The following is a 19,624-nucleotide window of genomic DNA, read 5'->3' as shown; positions in this document are numbered from 1 at the left end:
TCTATAGATGATATTGAAAATAAAAGTGATCGTTTTGTTAGTGAGACATAAAATTACATAACTTTATCAAAATATCTGAAGTAAAACAAGACTGTATTCTCAAGATGTTGCAATTGCTATGCTTGACTCACTCTTGTTTTTTGCTTTCTGAAGTTTTTGTTTCTTCAGGATCATTTCCCTGTGTTAATTGCAGGTGTGTCAAAAAAAAGAACTAAAAAGTTCTGTCATTCAAAGTTTCAACAGAACAAGAAATAAAGCAGTACATTGCACAACTAACATATTACCAGTGACTCCGCAGTACATTGTCATCTCGGAAAAATGCTCACGTTCCACAAGTAGAAGCACTGGATGTTACAAGCAGTCATTTATTTTACATTTTGTACAGTACATTTTCAAAAATACCCAATATAAAACCAATGGGATGTATTAAATATGTAATAAAAAGACAACTGGGGACACATTCAACTTAACTGACCTATCAATGCAAGAATAAAACACCCCTGTTTAAGGGGAATGGGTAAAATACAGTTTGACAATACCAAGTATAAACATACATTCAGATGATGCACATCTGAATTTTGTCTCAGCCACAAATTGGCAGGGGATTAAAAAAAAAAGCACTTAAAGCTGAAGGGCTTCATTGCTGATGAGCTGCATGTGCACCTTGTCTTTCAGCGCTTCGTTCTGCCGGTAGACATACAGGTATGAGGGCGAGCCATCCACCCCCGAGTCGCTTTCCCTACCCTCCTGTTCTTCCTTTCTCTCTTCGTCCTCCATGGACATCAGGTCATTGTAAGAGGACACACAGACGTCATGGTCTTGGAGAGACGCGGGGTATCGAAGTGATGCTCTCTCAATTCGTACTGAACGTCTCACTGGAGTGAAGAAGCGAACCTCCTGGCCGTAGACCCGAGCCGGTTCACTCTGCTGACTTGGAGGGCCACTGATGGAAAATTATGAAAATAAAGACATGAAAATTTCATAGGAATGTCTTCATGATGGAGATGTAAAGCAGGGCTCGAAATTGCGAACATTTTGGTCGCATATGCGCCCAAATTTTTATCAGTGCGACTATTAAGTATATTTGGGAGCACCAGTGTGACTAGGGAAAAAAATCTGGTGCGCCTTTTTTGTGAAACCGCGCTCCTGCCAGGAAACAATGAGAGCGCAGCTGCGGCTGCTCTCCTGGGCGAGGGAGAGAGGCGCAGAACAGAGATGGACAGAGCGGTCTCTATCGCTCCGTCACTGCCCTGCTTTTGGGAAGGTGCTCCTAAAGTCTTTGCTGGTGCTACTAACTTCTACATTTGGGAGCACCAGTGCTACCAAGAAAAAAAAGTTAATTTTGAGCCCTATAAAGGAATGTGTAATTTGATTGTTGTAATGTGCACCTTAGAAAGATCACTCTTCATTTACTCACTGTTCTCATGTTTGGACAATAAACAGTTATTTGCATGTACAGTAGTAGTACTTTTAAAGTTACCTCTGTCCAGCAAATTGGGTCTGTTTTGTCACTAGCTTATATGGTGCCAGAAAACCTTTATAATAATATGCTGCCAAACTGCTGTGGGAGGGGGTAACCTCAATTTTATATTCATTTCCCAAAGTATAATAATCTTAACCATCATATCTACTGATGACCCATTTCCTAGAAAAACAATTTCAATTGATACCTCTTATTCTGTTTTGAGGGGCAGATTGAAAGTTTAGGCCAATCTAAAAACAAAGGGTTGGGGTTAATAGGAGATTTGAGATTGGGTCTTAAGTGTCAATGTAAGCTAGTAGTCACCATAAACTACTGTGACAGATTGTGAGACTTATCATGAAACATAGTCATGTGACATCCCACAAAATAACCAGCTCTTCATTAAGACATGTTTGCATATAAATGTCAAATTCTGTTTTTATTTATTTCTGGGAAAGAAAGGGATTTGACTGCAATTAAACATGAAAAATTACATGTGTTTTACTCGTCAAACAAAAGATACAAACAAATATAGCCATCGACCAGTCTCTGGCATCGATCTGAAGAAATTTGCCTCTACCCTCGATGCAGATTTCTTCCAGCCATGAGATGTTTGATGGGTTTCCTGCCTGTTTCAAGTCACCCCACAGCCTCTCAATGGGACTAAGATCCAGGCTTTAATTGGCCGTTACTGTATTACATAGAGTTTTAAAAAGGCTTTTCGTCATTTTTGTTTAGATACATTACTTGGATAACTCGGTATTGTTAAAATTGGTTTTAACTATCCACATGTCCAAATATGTTTAAAAAGTATACTGGCTTTAATAGTGTGACCTAATTTTTCACATGACTGTACGCAAAGGTGTAATGCATGAATGATAGCTCATCAATAGATCAGAGGCTGATGATTGAATTGAGTGCACCAACATCGGGAAATGAAAAAAATTAAAGACATAGTCAATGCAACTTACAATAGGAAGGCAAACATACCCAGGTGTTGCTGTGATCTTGTACTTGATCACAGATGAGACTCCCTTCTCCCCACAAAGGAGAGCTCTGACAGGTTCATGAGTCCTCATTGAGTTGTTCATACTATCAGGGGTACTTTCAGCTGGGGAAATCTGGCCCTCCTCCTCCTCCTCTGCCTCCTTTTTTTCAAATTCTAAAAAACATAAATTATATCAATAAATTAAATCTAAAAACTTGATTAGCTTAACAATTAGCTATTCATTTAGATGTCACCGTTGCATAAAATGGCTTATTTACACACCTGGCTGGTACAGAGCACCACTAGCACTCCTTTGGAGTCATATTTGACTTCACTGGATAAATGTAAATCCTACATTTATTCAAATGTAGCACAGTTTTTACTATTTACAGGACCATGATAATCAGCCACATGCAGTATGAGCCAAAAAGAATGTTATGTGGTAAAAAACATTGTATCTATTCATTACAAGCACTGTAATACTTCATAACATCTTAAAGAATAAAACCAAACAGACAAAGACAAATCAACTACCTTGGATTTCGTCCTTTTTCTTAAGAATCTCAAACACTACTGTCCGCAGCTTGTCCACCGGCTTAATAAAACAGAAAGGCAGAAGCAAAGGTGACACAAAAGATTTTAATTTTCAAACAAACTCAAAGCTCTATTGCAGGATTTTGTTATATGAAGTGGTTAGATCGTAAATTATATCCAACTGAACACCAATCATCTTACTGTTTTCTACAGTGATTAACAAAAATGTGAAAGGACCCTCTTAGAGCAATAATTTGTCCCTTTTCAGCTTCTAAAGAAACGACAAAAAAAATCGGACTTTATGAAAGGCAAACTGACATGTTAAAACATGTTCATTTCATTACTAATAATTGAAACACACACACATCAACATGACTTACAGTGAGTCAAAGGAAACTGATTCATGTTTAGAAATAATGGATTTCTCCTTCGGCAATAAACTAGAAACGAGAGATATTATCATGTCAAACCATCATTCAAATGTTCATAAAGCAGTAAAGGTGTCAAAATCACGACTGTCAACCGAACAAGATTTTTCTGACGGACAAGGATTGTATAAAGAAATTCTATACGATCATGACAAAATAGTGACAAGATAGTATAGTAGACGGTTTTATACTTTTGGATTCCAGGTAAAAGAAACTGACAATACAGATTTCATAAGGCAATCAGAGACTGCAACATCCCACGACACCCCTGAATTCAAAGTTTTACCCTGACCTACTTTCAAAGGTCAGGGTCATTTAATAAAAGACCCATGATTCAACATGTAACTGGTGCATTCTATTTATCATGACGTTTCAGAGATGTGAACCTAAAAAGTTATAAAAGTGAAAATGTGACCTTGACCTAGTTTTTCAAGGTCAAGGTTGTGATCTAATTTTCATCCCCTTGCCTCCCTGAATAAAGCCTTTTGTTTCATCTTTCCATCTTATCCGGTTCCTGAGTGTACAAAAGTTGAAATTTAGCCTTGACCTAGTTTTCTCAAGGTCAAGGTAATCATCTTGTTTTTCATCCCCTTTGCTGCCTGAGTCATGTGCTTTTTGTTTCATCTTCCTATCTGCAACGGTTGTGAAGATGTTTAGTGGATGGACGGACCAACACACAAACACTGACAGATACAGTATATCACCACTTCGCGGGATGTAACAAATGAGTTACTTTCCACTTGCACAAAGCTCATTTGGAAAACATGCATAAAATCAATCATGGGTGTCTTACCTCCAACACAATGCTTACAGCCTCTTCAAACAAGGGCAGAACATCCAGGTTCCCCTCCTGCTCCATCAGACGAGCACGGCAGATCCAGTATTTGACAAACTTTTGAGACACCACTGGCAGCCGTGACAGAATTGCCTTCACTTGCTCTAGATCACAACCCTGTGGATGGGACACATACAAACACTTGAAAAAAATTACATTAGTATGAATCAATCAAAGTGCCTATGATCTAGAAAATTACATTTTAAATCTCCATCCCTCTTGACCCATTTACTTCTTTTTCTTTCCAAATCTGACTTGATTTGCATGACTTTTTGTGTATACCCAGGTGTAAATACTATGAAAGAAAAATAGTCCTCCAGGGCTCTAGCCCTGTACTAGACATTCACTCTCTAGTATAGATCCCACTAAATAAATTCCATGCCATGGGAACTACGACCACTACGTAAGCAAAGAACAAAGGAAGAAACAGCACTCAGTGAGGCACCTCTCCAAGCAGCTTGATACAATCAGCCAGGGACCTGTCGACTGCACAGATGAGGGAATTGGCTTCATCCTCCTCCCTCATGGTGGTCCAGAAAGGCTGGCATGTGGCCACAGTGCGCCTGACCAGAGGCTTGACCGGCATCGGAGGACGCTTGTAGGAAATGCCCTTGGCTTCCCGCCATTCCTTCAGTTTTCTCCTTGATGCCAAATCAAAAAACAGAAGGTATGATAGTGAATTAACATATTTTGACGTATCTTGTATTTTATTGGACAACACACAAACAAGAGAAGAGAAAGTGGAAAGCAATGGTCCTTATTGCCAAGGCAACCCTAACTTAACCCTAACCAGAAATAAGGTGAAATGTCTGATGCCTAGGGTTCAGACAGTCTTATCGATCACCACAGAAAATGTAGGATTCTTTTGGAAAGTTCACTTCAGTAAATCAATAATGTAAGTCAATAATCACTGAAGGTGTAGTAATTACCTGAGTATCAAATATCCAGGACATGTAAGAGGGAGAGGAATCATCAGAAACAGACGTAGGGGTTGGAGTCTCTTCGACTCACTGATTGGAATAATGCTGTTAAATTGGGGTGCACCATATTGGAGCTGCCCGCCACTCACCCACTGCATGCCTACATGCCCCTTGTGCGTGTGTTCAGGGCCTGTGCACACTAATATATATGCATGTGATTGATTACTGGAGAATGCCACTAATTTCCCTTCGGGGGATTATAATCAGTATATAAAATAAATAAAATAAATTGCTGTCTCACGATCTTTTGTATTGCAGGGTTACCGGTATGTGTGGCAACAGGATGTACCAAGCAAATGTGTGTTCAACTGTAATTGTGAATGATCACAAACTAACATGTTGGGGCATGAGCAAAGTGACTGGCACAATGAACAGAATCTTTCTACACAGAGGTCCATTACATCCAACAGCGTACAGGGAGACTGAACGAAAATGGTTGTCACATAGAATGTGTAAAGCTTGACTGACATCCAGTCTGTCTCATTAGATAAGTTAATCGGGAATTTGATCAAATATTCCAAGGATTAATCATATTAAAGGTAATTTTATTGAGTCAATGAGCAATTATAGAACACATTTCACCGTATAATGAACAAAAAATCAGTTTCCTTCTTTGATTTTTTTTTAATTTTACATCATATTGTGCATAGTAGAACAGTATATTTTTTGTATGTAGGGTACAGACACCCATGGATAGGAATTTCCTATTTTACAGGAACTGTAATAGACGCACCTTTATGTGTCACTGTCAGTAGAACCGATCTCTGTGTCGACTCGCACAGATTCTATCATTGATAAGCCAACTGCCTGGACCTTAATAGACGCACTTTTATGTGTCACTGTCAGTAGAAACCATCTCTGTGTTGACTCACACAGATTCTATCATTGATAAGCCAACTACCTGGACCTTAATTTGGCTCACATTAGTCACAGGTCCAACACAAGCAAAAAACTGAGACCACTTGTTCCCCTTTATTACATGTTTGTGGTTTGGATTTGAACCACTGCATCACTGAATACCATGTCAATAAAGTCATGTGTTTAAATATGTTTATTTATACTTATACTGTATGCCAAGAATTTTTGTGATGGTGTGTTAGGCTTTGCAGCTGACACTGTTGGAGAATTTATTCAAAATTGAAGACACACTGAACCAGCATGGGTACCACAACATTCTGCAGTGACACATTCAGTCTGGTCTGAGTTTAGTTGGACAATCACTTATTTTTCAACGGTCTGAGATGAGGTAGGCCTCAAAGTGTAGGTAAAAGGGTCAACAAGGGCACTGGGAACTCGTTCAAGACTAAGGGAAAACCATTTCTGGTGATTATCATTTGGGGCACAATAGGAAGGAGCTGCCTGCCACTCTACCTCCCATTGCATGCCTATAGGCCCCTTTGTGTATGTGCGTGTGCTACAGGGGCCTGTATACACTAATATGTATGCATGGGTTTGATTGAAGAATTAACTAATTGGAGTGTGCTCTCTTAATCTCCCTTTGGAGATCAGACCAGCATACAAAATAAAAAAAATATCAATCAATCAACGTTTATTTTTAAAGCGATTAATCACACCAGCAGATATTTCAAAGCGCTTTAACAGAGAAACCCAACAGAACCCTCCTGAGCAAGTATAAGCGACAGCGGTGGGGAAAAACTCCCTCATTGAGGAAGAAACTCCAGACAGAACTCAGACTCTGGAGGGCGGTCATGAAGACTACCTCATGACTACCTATCGAGAGAATGTCAACAGTGTGAAAAGTAGTAATCAAAACAAACGGGCAGTTTTGAAGAGTCTAGAATATAAAACGTGTTTTGGCATACAGTAATCCCGCGCGCATCCACACATCAACATTCGCGACTTCACCTCATCACGGATTTTTAGTAGGTATTCATGTGATACTATACGCGCATTCTATTGGCTGACAGTGTGCCATGTTCCGTGAGTCTCGGAACACAGTGCCCTTGCATGAGACACAAGAGTGTGGGAAAAGGGAATACAGATAGAAGGTGGTTTAATATCAGTATAGGGAGGGTTCATAAACGTTTAAATTACCGTAAATAATAAGACAGCTTATTGCTATATCGCGGAATTCGTTATTCGTGTGTGGTTCCTGGAAAGCATTAACTGCGAGTAACGAGGGCACATGGTATTTCACATTTTTCTGTTCACAACTCAATCTGATGTGTTCATTCATAGTTTTGATGCCTTCAGTAAGAATTTACAATGTATATAGTCATGGTAATAAAGAAAACCATTAGATGAGAAGGTTTGTCCAAATGCAGTGTACATTAATATAACAGTGTACTTGAGAGTCATCTAGTACATCAAAATCTGAGTTATTGTGGCTCATTGTCTGAAAGAAGTTGAAAAAGATTCTAATGCATGGACAGTTGGTTTGTTTGTGTCATGGTTGACATAAGATGCTACTTATTTACTGGTAATTGTACAGATTCACTTACATTCTTTCTTCCTGGGCAGCACTCAGTTTCTTTCCTTCAGTTTGCGGGACTATCCCGATGGGGATCTTTATTGTCTTCACGTCTGTACAGCTGATGGTCCTTGAAGGTTGTGGTGCTGTCTGTGACAACACTGGAGCACTTGGGTGCGATGGGGCATTAGCTGAGCGGTGTACTCTTCCACTGTCACTGTATGTCTCTGTACACTTTCTGCTTTGCCTTGCCGATTCAACCACAACTGCTCGTGTTGCTCCACTGGCTGCTCTAGAGCTACACCGACTGACAGGGCCAAATGAAGTTCTCAGGGTAAACCTGCACTGTTGGCCATTTTTCTCCCCTTCAAGCTCAGATTTCTGCGTTGTACACTTATCTTTGTTGAGTCCAATTGATTTATTAGTTTTTGACATCCCCACTCTTCCCTCTGGTTTACTAGATGATGCTGTGCAATTGGATTTGGAAGTTGTTCTCACTCCACTTGATAGTTGCCTCTTACAAGATACCTGAGAAACTTTACTCAGAAGGGGTTTAGAATTAGACTCGGCCTCAACTTTAAGTCGAGCTGTTGTAGTCAAATGACCAATTGAACCTTTTTTGACAGGGTTATTTGGAGCGGTGATATGTAACGTTTTCCTCTGAGCCATGGCAAACCCCTTGCAGAGAGAGATTGTTGATGAGGTGGGTCGCACCTTGTTAGCAACAAAACTAGAGGTAATGGTGGTGATACCAACTGTTGTGGTAGACCTGTTTTTTTGTGTTTGGCTTTGAATTCTTCTTGGCTGAATGACTGCAGGAATGAGTCCTGTTTTAGTTTTGATGAGAGGGCCAAGACTTATCCTGTCACTAACTGCATTTGAGCTGCTGCTGAATCTGATAGTTGATGTTGTCATAGCTGTATTTGAAGATGGTCTGCCTGAAGCTTTTATTCCTGGTTTTGACTGCTTTTTGAAATGGCTGACTGTGTTCAGGTTGGGTTTGGAGGACACAGTGATACACCTTTTCATGAGAGTAAAATTGTCATTATGTCCTGGCTGTGCTCCCCCAGATGTTTCAGACTGACTATTGTTTTTCTGCCGTCCAGTTTGGATGTTGCTTTTAACATTCACTTTGTTATTGACACTAAGTGCTGTTCTAGCCCGGTGCATTGTGGGTTGAGCAGCCTGAATCGGAATGTTAGAGTGGTTACACCTGAGTCTGTCAGCTGGTGCCTTGTTCTCTTTTTCTGTCAGAACCTGTGAAGACAGTATGTGTCAGCTTTGTTTGATAATTAGATATGACCACTTCAAGCAAAATTAGATCACCTAAGTACCAGAAACATGGAATCATTCAACAGTGTTGTAATTTAGAATAGAGTTTAGTTTTACTCTCTTTCCTATGCACACCTTAAGTGTAGAGGTCACAGGCTCCTTAACTTTACATTCCTCACGAACATACAGCCTGTAGCACAGAAACAGTGAGTTCATTTATCGAAGATAAAATAAACAACATTTAAACACATTGTGTGTGTATAAACAGAGTTTCTTTCTTACTTAGGTGTGCGCTGTTTCAGCCTTTCTTTTGTTTCCAGATATTCCATCAGCTTCTGCTTGCGTAACTCTGTAAACATGAAATTACAGAAGAATTCATTACAGTTCCCAATAATTTCAATATAGTATATTCCACTAAGTCAACTGTAAACTTTATATAAGAGGCTCAATAAACTGTGATTAATAAACATGTATGCATACATATAGGTAGTGTTCTTTATATACAGAAGCCTATTGTAATGAATGGTTTATTTAGAGTTTCTTTAAGCAAAAATATTGACAACAATTAAAAAGCAGTACAGATAAATTCTTCTTGTCCAAATTAAAAAGTCACTGGACGGAACTCTTAAATTTTGTCAGTAGTTGCACAATGACCTCTTGTGGAAATGAATACTCTGTCTGAATAACTGAGCATATGATACCACATAAATTCAGCATAAACATTTTAACATTTAGCTTCAGGGTAGTGCTCAAAATAATTAAGATAAGACTGAATGATCACAGTATAACTTACAGGCAGTTAAACTTTCAGGAAACCAAGTTTGTTCGTATAAGAAGCGCAAGTGATTGTGAATCACATTCACCTGATTTGGTGCAAAACCAAGTGACGGCAAATGCAATGCAATAATAATATTTTTGCATGAAGTGGACACAGACAATTGTTGTCTCCTTATCCATCTTCACAGGTTCTTCTCTAGCTTTGTGTTTGCAAGTATCGTTGTCAATGCTGGTAACATGTTAGGTTCAAGTAGTCTACCCTCTCTAGGATGGCCCATCCTTACAAGTAGTCAAGGTTTGTTGTGTCCCCCAGCACAGCCACAGGCTACAGAGGAAATACTAGTAAACCAATCATTGTGCAGAGCTGGGCAGGTCAATAGAAGGGCATGAACGCTGGGCTTGCGCTAGCCATTCGCCACTTCGCCATAGGTGAAGTAAATTCCATATGGCTACAATGTTTTTAGATTGTGTAGCCACAGTGGCGTTCTTATTAAGTATCTATCTATCTATCTATCTATTTTTAGGAAAAAAAATTCTAAAACTTACAACTTTTTTGGACTCGCGAAAATCCCTGAGCGATAACATAAGAAAACAGTAGCATGCTGCTATTTCCGCGTGCCGACGGAAATAGCCGAAGTGACCCTAACGCTCCTGATCATTAAATATGCACTCGGGTCATGACCGCCTCTCGCCCCATAAAAAAAAACAGGATTCTTTTTTTACAAGCTAAACCCACGAACTGGTGTACGACAAGGCGAGGACAATCGATTGAAAGAAAATGTCGCACATAAATCTTCTGTTAGAATTCATCCAATCATTATTAGTGACCATGCACCGATATCCCTCAGGCTACAAACAGTTAATCACCATAAACCTCCACAGACTTGGCGCTTCAACATTTCTCTGCTTAAAGATCCAGAATTTGATAAAATAATAAGGCAAGAATTGGCAGAATTTTTAAAATATAATGAATTCCCCAATTCCTCCCCTACTTTGGGAAACTGGGAAGGCTGTAATCAGGGGTAAAATAATATCATACTCCTCATTCAAAAAAAACCAGGAACAACAAATGCAAACAAAAATGGAAGAAAAACTCAAAACGTGTGAGGATTATGCTGTAAATCCAAATGAAAAATTATGGTCTGAACTACAAAATGCAAAACTAAATCTTAATAACAGCCTGTCAAAGAAAACAGAATTCTTACAACAACAACAACTGAGATAGAACAATTTTGAGCATAACAATAAATCAAGCAAATTTCTTGCAAACCAACTCCAACGCAACAGAGAAAAATCTTTAATAACAACAATCCAGGATCCCTCTGGTAAGTATTCACAATCACCTTGAGAAATTAATGACGTCTTCTATAGATATTACCATAACTTATATTCAACTTCTGTACAACCGAACAAAGAAGATATACACAATTTCCTCGCCAACCTAAACCTACCCAAACTAAAATCTGAAGACAGAGACATCGTAGATGCTACTCTGACCATCAATGAATTACAGAGTGCGCTAGACAGTATGCCAGCAGGCAAGGCACCTGGTCCAGATGGTTTCCCTGCTGAATTCCTCAAACATTTCTGGTCAGTGTTAGCCCTTCTCTTCTTCAGAGTAGTAATAGAAATGAAAAATAATGGTTACATAAGTGGTCACATGAATACAGCCAAATAAAATTGTTATTAAAACCAGATAAAGATCCCACTCATCCTTCTAGCTATCGACCTCTTTCACTCATCAACATCAACATCAAAATAATATCTAAAGCACTTGCCCCCAGATTGGAGAAAATTATTAATGATCAAACAAGATTTATTAAGGGTCGACACGCTACCAACAATGTTAGAAGACTACTCAATCTGATTAGCTTGACACAGCGCAACAACAGGAAAGCAATTGTTATATCACTTGACGATGAAAAAAGCCTTAATTTTCTTTTCACATTGCGTCATAAATTTGGCTTTGGTGAGTCATCCAGTGGGTATCAACCTTATATAACTCACCTAAGGCCACAGTCACCACTAATGGGATAATTTCACCAAATTTCACTTTAGAAAGAGGAACCAGACAGGGATGCCCTCTATCTCCCCTATTGTTCGCAATGTTTATTGAACCACTGGCTGTAGCAATACGTCAAAACCTGAATATTAAAAGGTATCTGCTCTCAGGAGTCACAACACTGCCCTGTGCCCCTTGGGCGTGTCCCGTGCGCCCTGGTGGTGGCGGCCTTTGCCTCCTTTGGTTTCCTGGGTCTACGTGGTTCTCGGTGCCCACAGTGGCTCTTCGGGTGATGGCTTCTGGATGCTCCTGGCTGCCGGGTTTGGGAGTGCTCGGCTGGCATGGCCCTGATGAGTTCTGGTAGCCTATCTGGGTGTTGGTTTCATCACACATGCATGTTGGGTCAGGGTTTACCAGCTCCTGTCGAGTCCAATTATTGAGAACCATTGGGTCCCATCAGAATCTGATGAGTCTCACTTCAGTCATCACAATCTTATGCCCTCTATCTTCCTCCTGCACTGGTTTCCTCTGGTGACCTATTCTATATTATCAGGACCTCCACTAATCTGATGTTTTGTAACATTGGTGTTGAAATATCAGTTCTAAGATAGAATAAAACAGCCTAAACCTTTTTCACTCCTACAGCACTGCCTGTCTATCCACTACCTTGTTTGTGTTTTCTCTCCCTGTCTCCTTTTGCTTTCCCCCTTAACTCACAGGGGTGCAGCACTTCCCTCTCTGGCTCACAATAGGAAATTCTAACAAAGACTGACAATTTAGTTCCCAGAGAGGACTGGTGACAGTCACATGCACACATTGAAATATATAAAAGATCTTGCTAAAAAAAGAAAAAAAAGAAAAAAAGAAAAAATGAGAATAGAGTGTTTTATAGTAGATTTTGCATTAAAAATTCTAATTGAACAACAAATGGTGAAAACTGAGAGGGGGTAGGAGTGGTGACAGACCAATCAGAAAGTGAATGAAAGATATTATCAATACTTTTTTGTAGTCTAAGACTTTTGATGTCTATGACCAGCAGGAATAACCAGCGATGCATGCAAATGTGTATTCACCTCCCTTGCTATTTAATATGCCTTTTTAAATTGAAATGAAAAATCACAATATCGAATTAAAAAAACAAAACAAAACTATGGCATACCAATGGTGTTGTCCAAGTCAAAGTTAAAATGTATTCTAGTCCAAGTAAAACCCACAAGCAAACACTGAGTAACACCTTGTATGACTGCATCTTCACACAGTGAAGGCAAGTCCTCAACCGTTGAATCTCACATTTATACCTGCATAAAGTAGGAAAGTAACAAAGATAGTTAAGTTTGAACTATTGACTTTAGTGTATTTTTGTAGGTAAACTAAACAGAAGATTTGCCCTCAGAATGCACCAGAATGCAGGAAAACAACCCCATTTTCTAAAAAATTTCCCATGGGGCGCCACACGGACCTCCCCTGTGTGTGTGTGTGGGGGGGGGGGGGGTATCCCCCTCACACACCCCTACGACGAGCGTGGTTTTATACCCCCCAACAATAGAAAACTTGCATTCACCATGACACAGTCAATTCAAAACATCACTCAATGTCCAATTGCAAGTCCCACCCGGACCACCAGACACCCCAACCCTGACTTAGAAACTTTGATTTTAATAATTTTGAATCTTGGTATTACTCAATGTTTACTTGTAAGTTCCACTTGCTATTATAGCAAGCCGCTGTCTTGGACACAGAATGTGGCTTTTTGTGGCTTCCTCAATTACTTTACACTGAGCCACAGTGGCTTAGTCATACTACCTCCTAGTGCAAGCCCAGGAACCCCACAGCAGGACTGCTATCTGCTCCTTCATGTGAGGAGGAACAGGAAGAGCACTGCCAAAGCCCTCTAGCAGGAAACTGTTGTGAATGTCTCAAGCCATTAAAAAGTATCAACACACACACAAAACAACTTCCTGATGGGCAGATCCGTGGCTGTGCGGGTGAGATCTTGATACCAACACATGAACATCGTTCAAGTGTCAGCAAAATAAAGGGCTGACTGTGGATTATAAAGGAGACAGAAGGAGAAATACACTCTCCATGGATTCCACAGGGTTCACATCAGTGAACTTGGAGTCAACACATAGACTCTATTGTAAACACAACTAGACAACACCTCTTCCTTCTTGCAATGTCGAATCAATGTGGACTCCGGAATACCCTGCAGTTTCTACATATGCATCGACTGACTGATTCACCATCTGGTCTGGCAGCTGTACCCCCGCAAGCCGTGAGGCGCTACAGAGGTTGAATTCTGCTCAGGATGGTGCTGTTCTCCACGGAGGAACCCGACACCCACAGGAACCGTGTCGGTATAAGGCCATGGGAACCATTAAAAATCAACATTATCTGTTGTTCTGACGGCTGCCATCTGGCGAAGCAAACCGTGGTCACACCAGCAGGTTCAGAGTGTAGCCATTGCTCATAGACAGTACATTATAAAGCTGTCACTTTACATTTATATATTTTATTTGATAACAAGGCATGAATCCAGACTGATTATTAGGAATCCATAAGTTACGTTCAGCGTCTTTTAACGCCGTTTAATTCGGTGCTGCCATGATAATGCTAACAGTGCGTTAGCTAATGCTAACTATCCAGAAGCTTACTGACCTTTCCTGGAACGCATCGGTACGGTCTTTCCTTCCTCCATATTTATGGGAATTATTTTTTAACATCCAGTCTTGGTTGTATTAGGAGTGGTATCATAGATATGTCAAGGACTTGCACCTGTCGTTAGCTTACGTTACGTTATTACCGCTCCATAAGAAGTCAGCTCGCGAATCCGGGTTTGAAATGGCCGGGGGTTAACGCCCCCTCTCTTGTGATTGGACGATTTCAAATTTTGAAAAGAGGAACCAACACGCATGCGCTAAACCCCACACCGCGCTGGGCAGGGGCGGTAAACCAGAGTCCAAGGTTTTTGGAAGGTGGACAAAATTGGACCATGTGAACGTGTCCGAGGTTGGACAGTCCCTGATGAGAGTAACAACACGTCCTTTTTGATGGCGGCAAAATCCCTAAAGTGGTCATTCAACTCACCATAAGGGGACACAATGTCTGCTGTATACTGTTTCATCTGCTCACCTATATCATCAACCATAATGTCCTGTAGATCTGGAAAAATCTTATGACGGTGCCCAGAGAGGAACTGTGGTATTGTATGAGGAAGTCTGTAGTGGCACAGAAGTATGTTAGAGTGGTGCAGGACATGTATGAGGACTGTAAGACAGTGGTGAGGTGTGTGTAGGTGTGACAGAGGAGTTCAAGGTGGAGGTGGGACTGCATCAGGGATCAGCTCTGAGTCCCTTCTTGTTCGCTATGGTGATGGACAGGCTGACAGACGAGGTTAGACAGGAATCTCCATGGACTATGATGTTTGCAGATGACATTGTGATCTGTAGTGAGAGCAGGGAACAGGTGGAGGAGAAGCTAGAGAGGTGAAGGTTTGTCCTGGAAAGGAGAGGAATGAAGGTTAGCCGCAGTAAAACAGAGTACATGTGTGTGAATGAGAGGGACCCAAGTGGAAGAGTGAGGTTACAGGGAGAAGAGATCAAGAAGGTGGAGGATTTTAAGTACTTAGGGTCAACAGTCCAGAGCAATGGAGAGTGTGGAAAAGAGGTGAAGAAGTGTGTACAGGCAGGATGGAACGGGTGGAGGAAAGTGTCAGGTGTGATGTGTGATAGAAGAGTTTCAGCTAAAAAGGAAAGGAAAGGTGTACAAAACTGTGGTGGGACCAGCGATGTTGTTTGGTCTAGAGACAGTGTCACTGAGGAAAAGACAGGAGACAGAGCTGGAGGTAGCAGAGATGAAGATGCTGAGGTTCTCTTTGGGAGTGACCAGGAAGGATAGGATCAGGAATGAGTATATCAGAGGGACAGCACATGTTAGAGGTTTTGGAGATAAAGTCAGAGAGGCCAGACTGAGATGGTTTGGACATGTCCAGAGGAGAGATAGTGAATATATTGGTAGAAGGATGCTGAGTTTTGAACTACCAGGCAGGAGGCCTAGAGGAAGACCAAAGAGGAGGTTTATGGACATAGGGGAAGAGGACATGAAGGTAGTTGGTGTGAGAGAAGAGGATACAGAAGACAGGGTTAGATGGAGGTAACTGATTCGCTGTGGCGACCCCTGAAGGGAAAAGCTGACAGGAGAAGATTACAAATATAGTGGCTGATCAGACGATTGGACATTTTGTATGTAACATTTCATTCTGATTTGAAACAATATCCTACAGTTGTAAAAATAAATGTACAGTAGTTGAGTTGAAGACACATTTTTCTTAGAAATGTGGTGGAGTGGAGATTTCTAGATAATCCAATTCTATATTTTTGCATGTTGGTATAGTATACTGGTACATGCTGTACTGCACACTGTTAAATGTTGTTGTCTGTCAGTTAATGTCTTGGTGAAACCCTTTTAAACCACTTAAAAATGTTGGTTCAAAATTAATTTAGGAATGCTACCTTTGAATTTGGCCAAATTTTATGACTGCTGTACTGTAATTTAACTGTGTTTTTGTTGTGTTACAGGCCAGATCCTAATTGAGCATGTAAACCTCAACTCCCACCACAGACAGTTACATGGCCTTATTTAATAGTCATTGTGTATCATTTAAATAATTTTTATTCAGCAGAATTTAAATAGATATACAGTATATGTTCAAATGGAACACACATTTCATAAATATTAAATAAAACTGTGTCTTGTAAATTATGTCTAGTACTTCAGCGCAATTAATACACATGGCCCAAAAAAGGAGCAATAATATGACCTTGTGGTGATAATTGACTGTGTTAATACTCATAAGCATTTCAGCCTCTGTACTTGGTACATACAGTAAATAAATCTGTTAGAACACTTACAGTAGTGTCTCCAGCAAATACTGGAGTACATTTTCTAAAATGTTTTTCTGAAATACATCTAATGTAATATAATATGATACTATCGTATTATATTACCAATTGTTCAGAACCCAAAGAGAAAGTCAAACTTCATCAGCTGACACACTTCGACATTCCATTTTTGGTGTCTTTGACATTGCGTGGATGTTAAAGGTGCGAAAGCGTTCGTCATCCTCCAGGCACATCGCCAGTGGGTTGCTGTCCTCCAGGGCAGTGCTGATGTACCAGTTATTGAAGGGGACAGAGACAAGGGTGCTGACGTTCAGACTTGTGTCTTGTTTGTAGAAGAGGAATCTCACCATGTCGCTGTCCGGACTGATTGTTGACAAATTTTCTTTGTCATCCACTGGCTAAAGTGCAAAAAGATCAATGTCAGAATTTTCAACTCATGTCAAATGTAAATGTCTCTTAAATTTGAAATGCACTCATAAGGAACCCAAAGTAATATTTGGTTAATTCATTTTCAGCAATTAATGTCCAAAGGATGCAGGTCATTTAGTATGTTTTTCTGCCACATTGCTATTGTAGTCAACAATAGAAAAACCAAATGCCAGCTCTGGACAACCCTTTTTTCGTGCATATTCAGTGGCCACTTTAGGGGACAGTTACAAGAGTGGTCAGCACATTTGCAGACTGCAACCTCATTCCTATATGAATATTACCTCTGCAATGTGGCCGTTAAAAGTACTGCAAAGTGAAATATATTAATGTGAGGTTCATGGTGTGAGTAATGAGTTTACCTCCAGATGCAAAGTCGGCTCGTCACCATCCTTGTGGCAAGACAGGTAGAGGTTTGTATCCTTGATGCCCAGAGCCACGGTTTTGGCATCAACCGAGGGTGCAGTGTGCACATAGGTCGACATATTCAAGTGAACTGAAGTGAGAAAATCGCATGCAGGGTCATTTTAATGACAGTAGCTACATAGCAGCAGTCAACATTTGCTATAGCCTTTTCTTTTATTACTGTAATTTCCTCCAACAAAAATGTACTAGTAGCTTTAATCCAATACCAGAGGAAATTCTGGGAAAATTTGAGTTGTCAAATACACCCCAAAAATTACACTGAAAATATCAAGTCAAGGCTAGTCAGAGAAATAAAACTTTCATCCCTAAATTACATCATCCAGACAATTGCTTCTTTTAAATGTCACATTGCAATTACCTTTGCAATTCTTAGTGCCTTCCTGCAGCATCACTGCGTGGAGTTCCATACTATCTGGGACAAGGACTAAGCTCCTCTTCTCGGTGTCGGTCACGCTGTACTGGCCCTCTTCTGTCCTACTATATTCAACTTTTGGAGCTGAAAAGCACTCAAACACGGCTCGCTCTGAGGAAATAAAAAATACAGTTGATTAGTTGTGCTGCAATTAAGTTTTTCTTTCATCTCATTGGGAAACAAAAGGAACAGCAATGAATTTATTAGTGTTTTCTCAAAAGTGACTAATTCTGAGCAGATAACTGATTTTTTGTTTGTATTATCAGCCCATTGTAGATGCATATTCTTGTAATTGTTTTAGTATAAGCCTTTCTGTTGTCAAAACTCAAAACCCTTAACACAGGTCATTCAAAGAAAGTAAAATCAATATTAATTAAAAAATAAGGTAACACCCACAGACTCTACTGTAAAATGGAATCACATTTAAAATTCACATTAATGTGGTTACCTTCTACTAAACTCTCCATGATTATGTTGAGCAGGCTTTCATCTCTGAACTCAGTGCTCAACTGTGGCCCCGACTTGCTGCCCTTCAGCCTCTCCATGGCGATGATGAGGTTGACTACACGTTTCATTGACAATGGATGATGAGTTATTTCCAAATCCATTCCCTCGGGCATTTTGGGATTCCACATGTTGCTCATGTTACACTTCATCTCAGTATCCATTTTTTTCTTAAATGAGAAAGATCTGCAAGAATAAAAATATAATTTTACTGTCGCTGAATCAGAAATCATTTAGGTAAATACAATTGGATTTTTTAAAGCCTTATCTTTCTAAGTAGTTTTTTTTGTCCACATTTCTGTTCATTTCATGCATTTTCCTTCAGTGTAGTTATTGCCCATAATACTCAGTAGTGTGATACCCACAATATATCTGATATAGCTGATTAGACTTAAGAGACTAAACAGCAAAGCATTTATACATTAACAGTGAATGGGGTTAAAAATAAAAAATGTTGGAGAACGCCTTCCGCAATTTAAAAAATGATCTGATGGCAACGGAAAACCCTGTAACTGTATTTAATCTCCAACTACAGTGAAAGTAACTAAGTGCTCCAACACAGAATCAAAATTCAATAGAAATCCAGTCCTCCAAAAAATACCTAAATGACAATGTAAGCTAATTTACCTGTGATGATTAATTCAGTGAAAGTTGTCTCTGTGTTCTTGGTTGATAAGATTCCAGCACTTCTCGTATCAGTGTTGCTGTCTGTCTGTCTAAACTGAGTTGCAGGGCTTTATAATCGTTCAAGGTCACCGAGGGAATTTTCCCTAGAGGCAGGATGTGGGATGGGCTTCACTGCTGCCATCACAGTAATCTACCACGATGATGAAATAGTGTACTGACACACTGAGAGACTCTGACAGACAATTAGATGCTTTGACTTCGATAATATATTTTTTCTAAGAATAAGAAATCATTTGGAATGTTCTTTATTTCACATGTTGATTATGATCTCAAACAATCTCTTTTGGAATCCTCTTTTGGAATCTTGGAAAAGAACAAATACATAGAATTACATATGACACATTCTTCAAAAAAATTATTAGTTGCATTTCAATAACCAACAAAAATAACATTGAACAGGGTAATTAGAGAAAAAAATAATTCAAAACCAAAAATAAATGGACAACACTCAGCGTGGATCCCTCTGTCATTGCCGGTTACGATTGCTCCCAGGACCGAGGTGTCAAAAAAATGTAACTGACTGACCCAGGACCAGCTGGATCTTTTTTTCTGTACGCTG

At 39.9% G+C, this 19,624-nt stretch overlaps 2 protein-coding genes across 4 annotated transcripts; both read right to left on the bottom strand.

The window, feature by feature from the left end:
- Positions 1-369: 369 nt before the first annotated feature.
- On the bottom strand, positions 370-15,405 carry ckap2l (cytoskeleton associated protein 2-like). Of its 2 annotated transcripts, XM_068310962.1 has the most exons (9): positions 14,368-15,405; positions 9,213-9,279; positions 9,066-9,120; positions 7,690-8,915; positions 4,693-4,888; positions 4,206-4,364; positions 2,985-3,045; positions 2,453-2,624; positions 370-943 (listed from the first exon to the last, which is right to left on the bottom strand). In XM_068310962.1, exons 1-9 carry the CDS (start codon positions 14,405-14,407, stop codon positions 622-624), a joined length of 2,298 nt encoding a protein of 765 aa, XP_068167063.1. In that variant the 5' UTR covers positions 14,408-15,405; the 3' UTR covers positions 370-621. The 2 variants fall into 2 exon arrangements, with proteins under 2 accessions (XP_068167063.1, XP_068167064.1); XM_068310963.1 differs by lacking the exons at positions 9,066-9,120; positions 14,368-15,405 and having other exon boundaries at positions 9,213-9,268.
- A 948-nt stretch (positions 15,406-16,353) lies between these two features.
- Positions 16,354-19,100, bottom strand: il1b (interleukin 1, beta). Of its 2 annotated transcripts, XM_068310452.1 has the most exons (5): positions 19,006-19,100; positions 18,323-18,564; positions 17,821-17,985; positions 17,399-17,532; positions 16,355-17,008 (listed from the first exon to the last, which is right to left on the bottom strand). In XM_068310452.1, exons 2-5 carry the CDS (start codon positions 18,540-18,542, stop codon positions 16,742-16,744), a joined length of 786 nt encoding a protein of 261 aa, XP_068166553.1. In that variant the 5' UTR covers positions 18,543-18,564; positions 19,006-19,100; the 3' UTR covers positions 16,355-16,741. The 2 variants fall into 2 exon arrangements, with proteins under 2 accessions (XP_068166554.1, XP_068166553.1); XM_068310453.1 differs by lacking the exon at positions 19,006-19,100 and having other exon boundaries at positions 16,354-17,008; positions 18,323-18,561.
- Between the last annotated feature and the right edge of the window lie 524 nt (positions 19,101-19,624).

This window comes from Antennarius striatus, chromosome 3 (assembly GCF_040054535.1).
Source record: "Antennarius striatus isolate MH-2024 chromosome 3, ASM4005453v1, whole genome shotgun sequence".
Lineage (NCBI taxonomy): Eukaryota > Metazoa > Chordata > Actinopteri > Lophiiformes > Antennariidae > Antennarius > Antennarius striatus.
This window is presented reverse-complemented; position numbering and strand designations above follow the sequence as displayed.

Coding starts and splice junctions, on each gene's coding strand:
- ckap2l (XM_068310962.1), bottom strand. CDS start 14,407: ATGGAGGAAGGAAAGACCGTACCGATGCGTTCCAGGAAAG. Junction 3,046..4,205: donor CTGTAAGCATTGTGTTGGAG/GTAAGACACCCA, acceptor TGTTTTATTAAG/CCGGTGGACAAGCTGCGGAC. Junction 2,625..2,984: donor GAAAAAGGACGAAATCCAAG/GTAGTTGATTTG, acceptor TATGTTTTTTAG/AATTTGAAAAAAAGGAGGCA.
- il1b (XM_068310452.1), bottom strand. CDS start 18,542: ATGGATACTGAGATGAAGTGTAACATGAGCAACATGTGGAATCCCAAA. Junction 17,986..18,322: donor CATGGAGAGTTTAGTAGAAG/GTAACCACATTA, acceptor TTATTTCCTCAG/AGCGAGCCGTGTTTGAGTGC. Junction 17,533..17,820: donor AGGCACTAAGAATTGCAAAG/GTAATTGCAATG, acceptor TTCTCACTTCAG/TTCACTTGAATATGTCGACC.